Genomic DNA, 10,197 nt, shown 5'->3' on the forward strand with positions numbered 1-10,197 from the left:
TCACACACATATACTAACGGAGGGACCACGCATGTTGAAGGGGGACAGTAGAAGGATGGAGGGTGTTGAACGTTGATTTGTAATGGAAGGAATGCATGACGCTATTCAACCCACGTGCACACACACACACACTCACACACACACACACAGCCCCATGTAAACATCCTCTGGCGGTGCAGTGGAGGACCACAGGACCAAAGCTGTGAGATCCCATTTCTTATGTTTGTGTATATGTGTGTTTGATGTATATAAAAGTGAAATGTTGTCTTTGATGTTCGGAGAAACTTGCAAGTTACGTTCAACGCATGTTCAGTCGGTTGAAGACTCTCAAAATGTCTTTGATGTTTACAAAAACTCAAATGTTTTAAAATGTAGATATATTTTGGGTAATTAACGACTCGCTGGTGAAATATGTTAATTGAAATATGAAAATGTTATGTTTCTTTTAAAAAAAAAACGTTTACGTCCAGTGAAAACTAAATCGCCTTTGTAGTTTACAATCACCATGCTCGTCCGGTTTGCATATGTTCAAATTGTCTTCTGATTTCAGTAAAAACACACTCGAGCTTTAAGAACTAAAGGGTTCAAATCTACTTCAGCTCTTGAAGGTTCTTAAATGTCAAATGTTTACAGAACACACATTAGCTTCACTGAAGACTTAAGTCTTTCATGTTTACACCACTGGGGTGACCGACGTTTAAGACTAAAGTGCCTTTGATGTTTATGAGAACTTGTGCATTACAATGGTTGAGGACTCAAGAGTCTTTGATATTTCCAAATGTGTATGCGTCCTTTCAAAGACTCACAAGTTTCCTTCACAAAGATGTGTAGGTTTGCTTTATTTACAATGTGTTAGTGTCTTTGATGCCTGTGAAACATACCATTAGTAGTAGTTTCGTATGGCTACACCCCTATTTGTAGCTCCTCAATCCATTAACTATATTTTGCGCCATAACATACCATTACAGATAATAAACTAAATTATCTTTGGATGATACGAAACGTGTAACCTTCATTAAAGACTTGTCTTTGATGTTTACAAACACATAGGTTAGCGTTCGTTCAGCATGTTTGATGCATACAAAATATTTTCGTTTGCTTCATTAATTACCCTGTAGTGTCTTTGATGCTTACAAAACATGTATGCAGCATCGTTGAAGTCTTTTCGATGTGTTTCCGGTGCATTAGCTTAATTAAAGATGCATTTATTTCTCTGGCGTTTTCAAACACGTGTGTTGCCCTCGCTGAAGATTCGGACGTCTTTGATGTTTACAAAACACAAGCTAGATTTGCAGAAAATTCTCGCAAATGATTAACGCACGTGAAGTTTGGCTCCCTCTGCTGGTTGCTCGCTTGACTTTTTTTTCTGGCAAAAATCATTCAAACTTGTAAAATAATAACCCGGAAATCCATGCGCACCACATTCATTCACACTTTGAAGGAATTTTTCACCATAAATCGCAGCCGTAATTACTTTGGCATCCTCTTTCTTTTTTTTCTTTTTTTTTTTGTCATGACACAAATATTTGCCTCGAGGGTAGACCATTCCTGTAAGGCACCTTCAGACATGTTACCACGGCTTGGACGGTAAACGCACGTACGCACACACTCACTCACAACGCACACGCACACGCGCGCGCGCTTGACTATGAAATAAAGATGTGGATGTTGGGATTGTTGTTGTGGTCTTTAAACCACTTGAACTAATCAATCTCAGATGGGCGTCGGCAGCATTCCTCTGTAATCTGTGTTAAGTTAATGTTTTAATCACAGGAAAACAAGCTGCAGCCTTTCAAATTAAAAGTTAACGAGAGCGCTGCTCAATCGTTGGGATTTTTTTTTCGTGTGAGGATAAATGAAGCAAACTATTGTGTTTGATGTGTACAAAAACACTGCTTCTGCTGTGTGTTATATGTACTATTTCACTGAATAAAAGTAAATATCCATCCATCCACCTTCTGCTTATATTCTGGGGTCGAGTCTCCGGGACAGCAGCTCCTAAATCTTAATTCTTAAAATTTAAATAAGAATAAATAAGAAAATAACAGGCAATGTATAAACAACTACATTAAAAAATAATAACGTACCAGCCATTCTTTTATTGTTTGTTTAGTTATTATTTTCTTTTGACTTTCTTATGGCGTTTGAATAAAATATCTTGTCAGGAGAGAACAGTTATATTACTCAATGATGTAAATTATAGATATGACATGAAAAACGTCATAGATAAAATAAATAAATTGTAAATAATTTGAATAACTGCGCTCTTGTGCGTGTTTATTTAATTAATCAATGTTTCAACATATAATACAGCAGGTATGTTCTGTGTGGGTGTCGATCTAATGAAGACTTTCTGGGTGCGCCAAGCGTTTTTTCCCACCACCCACTGACAGGTATCAACACACCGACCAGATTTTGGTGCAGCACCCCTGGATTACAATTACAAACCAAAAAAAATAAAATTGCAAAAAAAATACTCAACAGTGAGTTGTCTCTGTAGCGACATTAGTTTTATTTTGAAAAGCGTGACACGGAAGTGGCTTGCCTAATTAAGTTTGTGAAAGACTGCTTGCACGCTAAAGAGTTGCCACAATTTTTTTGTGTGTGCTTGCAGTACAAATTGGCTTTTGAGAACGATGAACAGCGCAGGTAAGCACCCGTCAAACCAATAACATGAACAAAAAAAAAAAGAAAGCAAAATAGCCAAATGAAAGTAACGCTGCCCAGATTGGTCTGCACCTCCAAACCGTCAAGTGCTTGTTCACGTTAAGTGCATGGGTCGCTTTTACATTATTGTCTGTTGTTATTAACATAATCGTTTTCATGACCAGGGTTTAGTCATCAATAACGAGCTTTCAAGCACTGTTGCACCCTCGAGCATTAAAAGCAATTAAGCTACTCTTGCGCAACAATCCACCACAAAGGTGGAAGAATTCGATCTTGGAATGAGCCAAGTGGGGATTCGTCACTCGGCACGCCGTTTAATCCGCATTTTTACTCTACCACTTGTAATCATTACAAGAAACTGCGCGCTGAAATTCAAGTAGAGAAGCAACAATATCACAAAAAAAGGATTGTATTGTAGTGCATGTTAAACCAACACCAAAAAAAAAATACCAAGCTCTCTGTCAACCATCTACCGATCCGTCTGTCCATTCATATGTGCAAATGCTTGGGACTTTCGTCGGTGTCATGTAGAGCTGCGTGAGTTCCCGCAACAGCTGCATTCACGCATGCGTGCGCGTGCGTGGGCGTTGTTGTTCGAGGAAATTTTCACGCGTATTGGATTTCTTGGTCATACACTCGACTTGAATTGCAAAACCCGAGGCTTTGTCTCGTCTCTTTTATTAGATTTCATGTTAAAACGTGTTCCAGTTCTCGCATCATTGCCATATTTTTACTTCCTTGTTGGTGTGCTATGAATTTATTTTTGAAGTTTTTGATTGGCCTGTTGAGTCTGTCACAACTCTATTTTTTTTAACTCCATGTATGTGTTCAAAAGACTCCATTTTTGTTCTACTTCCTGTTTACGTCACAAGACTATAGTCCAAATGTTAATTTTTCTTCACGCTTTACTTCCTGTACGTGTCCTAATACTTTTGTCAAAAACGCTACATTTACTTCTACATTCTGTAACGCGTGTCCCAGTACTTTCGTCCAAATCACCTGATATTCATTTCACATCCTGTTTTTGTCATAATACTTTTGTATAAGCTTATTCTGCACTTCCTGTCCACGTTCCAATAGTTTTGTTCAAACTCCACATTCCCACATTTTCTTCATGTTTTACTTCCTGCATGTTTTCTTGTATTTTTGAATTATTTGGACTCGTATAGGAATTGAAAAGTGAACGGTGTCAGAGTTTGGACAAAAAACATTGGGACACACACGGCAAATTTTGCTTCATATATTTTTTTTAATCTTTGGATTTCCTGTTGTCCAAATCAATTTGAACTCGTGTAAAAGTATTGGGACACAGCCAAGCAAAAGCCTTCCATCTTGTCTCATGTCGTCGTTGTGTTTCAGCTGTGTACCCGCCTGTGGCCGCGCCCAATGGCGCGTTCCCCAACATGCCCGGCTACGAGGACATGGGCCAAGGCGGAGGAGGTGAGCGCCAGCCACCAAAATCAAAAACAAAGACATAACGTTGGATCCGTGTTCCCCAATGTTCCATTTTTGTCCAGGTTTCCTGCCGCCGCCCATGCCTGTGGAGCCCGTGGCCCCGCCCCAACCGGGGCCCGAGCCAGACAACTGGAGGTGAGACATCTTGCAGTACCCCCTCCGACCCCAAGGGGTCACTGTGGAAGTTTGAAGTTGAAGTTTATTGTAAAACTGATAGTACCTATATTTAAACACATGCTTGTTTGAAACCATAACATGGACTTGAAATCCTAAATCAGCTTTGAAACTGTAACCCATTGTTTCAAAGCCTTAAGTGGTCTTGAAACTTTCCTTTAAAAACTAGGCATCCGTAATAAAACCATCCATAAAACCGTCATCTGGAACTCTTAACCACGCTTGAAACCCATATATGAAACTACTAATGTCTTAAAAGCCTGATTTGAAACACTAAATCAGACCTGAAACCCGAAGCATCATTAGTAGACCGCAATTCCTCCAAACATTGTGGCACTATCCCGACGGCAGAGCACATAGTTTAGTTACCAAGACTCAAATTCTGTTGTGTTGTGTGCGTGTGTTTGTGTCAGCATTCCGTCCTTGTCTGAGGACGCCGCCCGTGAGGCCTTTAAGAGCTTCGCCGCATCCAACTGCTGCTATAGTAAAGCGCCCGCCCAGGACGGAGTCATCACACAAATGGAGCCATTCAACACATACAGGGTTAGCATACACGCTAAAGGCTAAATGCTAAACTAGCTTCACTTTGCACTTCCAGTTTGTGTCCCAATCAGGGTTATTTAAAACAGTTGGGGATTTTTCTGGATTTGTATTAGGTTTAGTTAAGTTTTATAAACATAAAATGTAGTTTCAGTCAGTTATTTTTATTGCATTTAATTTAGTAAAATGTTTTTTAAATTTTAGTTATTTTTTTTATTAACTGTAATATTTTCACAATTCCTCTGTCTGGATTTCCACATTTATTCCATTTTCACTTTCTGTTTTGTCCAATACCAAATTTCTTTCACGTCATGTGCGTGCGTTGGTTGTGTTGTGTGAAAATGTGTGTGTGGGTGCGCTTGTTTATGTATTTGATGGAGGACAGTCATGCTAATTGTATGTGCGTATTTATTAGTATCGACTGGAGACTTACACTGAGTCGAGGTCGACGGAATGGGGCAGCAAACCTCATGAAGGTACACATACATACACACACACACACACACACACACTAGTAAGGTGTTTGATTTACCAGTGGTGTGTTGGGGTGTCTGTGCGTGTGTGTGTGTGGGGGTGTGTGTGTGTGTGTGTGTTTGAATAACTACAGGTGAGGTGCCGGACTTCTACACTCAGACGGCCCCCCGACCCTGGGAGGTCCAGGCCACGCCCCCCAACCTGTTCACCAACCACACAGAGCAAATCCGCGTGCCCTACACCTCCTCCGTAAAAGTGAGTGCGCCCCGCCCACGTGGTTACACAACCGCGTGTTTAACTGTCCGCGTGTGTGTCCGTGTATAGGACTGCCACGACTGCAATGGGACCGGCAAGGAGCCGTGTAAGGAGTGCGATGGAAGCGGACATGTAAGTCAGCTGTCACTATTTCAAGCGCGGCTGCCCCAGTATTGTGCAGTGAGCCCACGATCGTCACGTGACCAGACCCGAACGATGAGTTGTCGTATTTAGCGTGTGCGCTACGATGACTAGCATAACTACAGGTTGACCACCCAAAATGATCATCAACCAATAGTTATGCTAGAAAGTCCGCTAACCGTTTTCCGGGTTTGGTCACGTGACATTCTCAATGTGAAACCGACAATTGGTGCATTAATTTCGTCCACCAGCAGAGGGCGCTGACGGCAAAAGTCGTCGCCCAAAAACATGGATGAATATGAAGAAGTTAGATGTTTAATTCTTATCCAACAAACGCATTATTAATCAGAATGCTGTGTTAGGACGAGTGCGGGCATGTACAACAACAAAAAAAAAAGACTCTGGCGCATTTTACATGCAATAACTGAACTCATACGTTTATAATTCAAAACAATTTGTTGTCAATCTGTAAACATCCAGCCATCCATTTTCGATAATGCCTTCCGTTGAACCGATTAAATCGATTAGAATCAACTTTATTACTCAGCATCGACGTTTTAAGCTTGAAGTCAACTAACCGCTAAAGGATCACATGTTGTTGCTGTGCGTTTCAGAAAAAGTGCTGGGTGTGCAACGGCTCGGGCACCAAAGACGATCAGGACTGCTCCCGCTGTAACGCAACTGGCAACGAGAAGTACTGCAATTCATCTCCACTGCTACCTTGTTTTTTTTAAAAGGCAAAATAGCATTACTGTACTTGTAACAACTAAAAAAAACATACATTAATAACACAATTGAATAGAATGTAAAAAAAAAAAAAAAATCAACTGTTTGTGCATCATATTTTTATGCTTAATTTCACTGGGAATTTGGGCTGCTCCTTCTGGGATGCATCCCTTGACCACCGGGGGCAGTATAATACATATAATATGTGATGAAAGCTGTTGTTAAAAAACGACATAACTCATTAAGCTGTCGTGATATTTGTTCTTAGCAGGGGATAAAAATGATATGCCTTTGGGCGTTATTAAATTGTTTAGTGTTGCTATTTGTTTCCAAATTGCTTGCTTACCCAAAGATTGATGCTAATTTTGTATGTGTGCGCACGCGCGTGTGTGTGTGTGTGTGTGTGTGTGTGTGTGTGTGTGTGTGCGTGTGTGTGTAGGTGTGGGAAGTGTGATGGTCATGGCCACGAGAAATGCTCAACGTGCAAGGGAAAGCGACAGCTGCTGACCTTTATCCAGCTCAAAGTGGAATGGTGAGCGTCGCCACGCAGTGTCACAATGATTTGATGTCTTTGATTTACAGCTCTTATAAAGCTTCAAATTGAAGTTTAAAATTTGTTGCCTCATAAAAAGGATAGCTTTGATGTTTTTTTTTTAAAGAAGGTATTAATGCTGTAATTTTTTAATTAAATTAAATGTAATTAATTTTTCGAAAGCACAATAGCATTTTTTTTTTATTTATTTTTTTTACATAACAGCATAATTGCCAGTCATGTTTAATTTACTGTCAATAAAAAGAAAATAATGTGCTAGCAAAAGATTTTTTTTTTTTTTTGTGCTAATGAAATAGACCCGTCGACGATGTGTGTGTGTGTGTGTGCGTATCCCCAGGACTAACCACGTCGAGGATCACGTGATGGAGCAGAAAAGTGGCTTGAAGATCGACAACCTGCGTTCAGTCAGCGGAAAGGAGATGTTCAAGAATAACCAGTACCTGGTACACAACACGCACGCACAGAAATGCAGACACAAACACAAACGCACAAACAATCGTGCACGCAAATTGCACACAAATAACACACGCACACAAAAAGAAGCATGAACAATTCAGAACGAGCAACAGCAAAAAAAAAAAAAAAAACGCGCCAAACTGATTTTAGATGCAACGCGCATTGACTGCCGTCTACATTTTGTCCGGCGGCCATTTGGCGCCACAGGTTTACCCGCTACTCGGCTTCCCCGACCCGGCCATCAGCGAAGCATCGGCGCGACTGGTCCAAGAGCACCAGAGCAAGTACGGCCAGAACTCCAGGATCCTGCAGCAGGTACGCCGTTAAACGTGGCTCGGAGCTAAAGGCGCTGTGAAAAGCGCTTGCGCGTCTCCAACCCTGAGATGTCGAAGATGATAACCTCGTCGACTCAAGGTAGCGCAAAAAACAGGAAGTTGCGACGACGGGCCTGCCTTGGAAAACAGGAAGCCAAGTCGTGTTGCTGTGCATTGGCGCCGCCCCTTTATGCAAAGATAATCACTCCTTTGTCATGTGCTTGAACACACACGCGTGTTTGTGGATGGTTCTGTGTGTGTGTGTACGTATGTGTGTGTTCTTGTATATATTTATTTTGTTCGTGTTCGTGTGTGTGCGCGTGCAGAGGCAGACGGTGGAGTTGATCCCGATCTCCAAAGTGAGCTACAAGTGGAAAGGCGACTCTCACGTGTTCTACGTGTTTGGCAACGAGCAGCAAGTCAGCGCCGCCAACTACCCGGCCAAATGCTGCTGCGTCATTCTGTAGGCACAGGAAGTCCCGCCTTTTCCACTTCCTCTTTTGCTGGCGATCGCATGATACAAAGCGGCAAAACGTCGTCAAATTTGTCACCGTGGATGGTGGGGAAGAAAATGTCAGCATATTATTGGATTTAAACATTTGCATGCTGATGCTTTCCAATTTAAAAAAAAAAAAACAATAACGCGAATGACGATTTGGATGATTAAGTGGATTTTTTTTTTTTCAAATTACTGAAATAAAAATGCAAAAAAGTAGACTCAAATTCAGCATCAATTCACAAAATTAGGACACATTAAAATTTTATATATTTTTCATTTTAACAATTAAATATTTTTTGTTTTGTTTTTTTGGGGGGTAGACTATACACACAAAAATAAAATGAAGATTTTATGAAAGTAAATTTGAATGTTGTGTTGGAGGGGCTTTGGCTACATTTTGGAGATTTCAATGATGCCATTGCTGCCCAATAAATTAAGAAAATACATAAAATTGTTTGTTCTTTAACTCATTAATATATGATAATACAGAAATATAATTTTACTCATATTTATGTCTAATTGTATAACTATAATGTAAATTAAAAAAAATACATTCAAGTACATATATCAATATTTCATTTTGTTCGATTCACTGCATAAGAAATAAATATTTCGTTTTGATTTTTGTTGGACAGTCTCGGGGCATCTTTGACAGGTAGTTAACAACAAATATTAAAAATAGCAATGTCATAAATTGTTAAATCAACGGCAAGAAAATGCAAAAGCAGTGCCCGGAAGAAAAATTATCATAAATTTGCCACAGTTGCCGACTAAATTGAAAAAACATTTTTAGTTTTTTATTTTTAATTACTTTTTATTTGTACTTTTTTAATGCAGCCACTCGGTCCAAATATTTCCGTTTACACTCATTTTTGACACGATTACCTCTTATCTGGCCCATCGCGTTGAATGAAATGTGAGACTTTGTGGATGTTTTCAACTTTTTGCCTTTATCGTGTCACCTCGACCGGAGCAGATTACTTTAGAGACAAAAAAAAAAAAATGAACGAAAGTGTCTAGCATTTGTGAGAAGTTAGTATTCAAATGTTCTTCAGAAAACTTTGCCGTTTCAAACTTGCTGCCTTCAGTACAACCACATTGAATCATTGCTAATTTTTTTTTTTGTACCATGGCAATATGTGTTACATACCTTTCTATAAATAAGCTGCTCAATTGTTATGCTGTATTTTACACGTTGATGGTTTACTCTGTAACATGTACACTATTTCATGTTAGGGAACTTTTAGAATTAGTCCAAGCAGCTACTCACTAACCCTTACGTGTCAAAACGGCTTCAACTGACCTGATTTAAATGATCAGCTCGTCAACGAGCTCTACAGGAGCCTGATAACCATCCGAATCATTTCAATCAGGTGTGTCGCAGCAAGGAGAGGTGGTAAACATCACCTGAAAAAATAGCCCTCGAGGACCGCACTTTGACACATGTACACCAACCTGATGGATGCCTTAATGATGAATAACTTGTTGATGACGATGATGACTTGATGGCTAGAAGTGTTGGTGGAGTAGCGCTCTTTGTTATCGTTGTGTAACTGTAAAGAAAACAAATAAACACACTAAACCACTAGCCTCTGTTATCACGTATATTAGAAAAAACTAATAAAGGGAGGTCGGGAGAATGGGGATAAATATTTGAACATTTTTAAAGTCATACATGTGCATCTGTTTATGGAGCTAGCTACATAGTTATCTTTTTTTTTTTTTTTAAATTAGGGGTGGGCAAACTTTTTGACTGGCGGGCCACATTGGGTTCTAAAATTTGACAGACGGGCCGGAACAGGAGCAGATGGATAGTGTTTTGGTAACCTCACTTCATCTGAGAAAAAAATGCATTTGATTTTAAATGAAAGTGAACAAAAGCGCTTCAACAATATATATGTCTTTGAAAAAACACAGTATTTAGAAAATAAAACATTAACAAG

General features: G+C 39.8%; 1 protein-coding gene across 1 annotated transcript; it reads left to right on the top strand.

Annotated features, from left to right (window-relative positions):
• The first annotated feature begins 2,493 nt into the window (after positions 1 to 2,493).
• LOC148327010 (protein SSUH2 homolog) lies at positions 2,494 to 9,842 on the top strand. The gene is made up of 12 exons (XM_088309781.1): positions 2,494 to 2,649; positions 4,027 to 4,107; positions 4,185 to 4,257; positions 4,710 to 4,839; positions 5,252 to 5,312; positions 5,444 to 5,565; positions 5,635 to 5,697; positions 6,321 to 6,400; positions 6,872 to 6,964; positions 7,323 to 7,428; positions 7,649 to 7,756; positions 8,082 to 9,842. Exons 1-12 carry the CDS (start codon positions 2,637 to 2,639, stop codon positions 8,220 to 8,222), a joined length of 1,071 nt encoding a protein of 356 aa, XP_088165907.1. The 5' UTR covers positions 2,494 to 2,636; the 3' UTR covers positions 8,223 to 9,842.
• Positions 9,843 to 10,197: the final 355 nt, after the last annotated feature.

This window comes from Idiotropiscis lumnitzeri, chromosome 11 (assembly GCF_059441095.1).
Source record: "Idiotropiscis lumnitzeri isolate Australia: NSW breed Sydney's pygmy pipehorse chromosome 11, RoL_Ilum_1.0, whole genome shotgun sequence".
Lineage (NCBI taxonomy): Eukaryota > Metazoa > Chordata > Actinopteri > Syngnathiformes > Syngnathidae > Idiotropiscis > Idiotropiscis lumnitzeri.

Bases quoted from the DNA above. Each gene is read 5' to 3' on its own strand.
- LOC148327010 (XM_088309781.1), top strand. The intron at 4,108-4,184 runs GTGAGCGCCAGC...ATTTTTGTCCAG, and splicing joins CATGGGCCAAGGCGGAGGAG to GTTTCCTGCCGCCGCCCATG. The intron at 4,840-5,251 runs GTTAGCATACAC...CGTATTTATTAG, and splicing joins AGCCATTCAACACATACAGG to TATCGACTGGAGACTTACAC.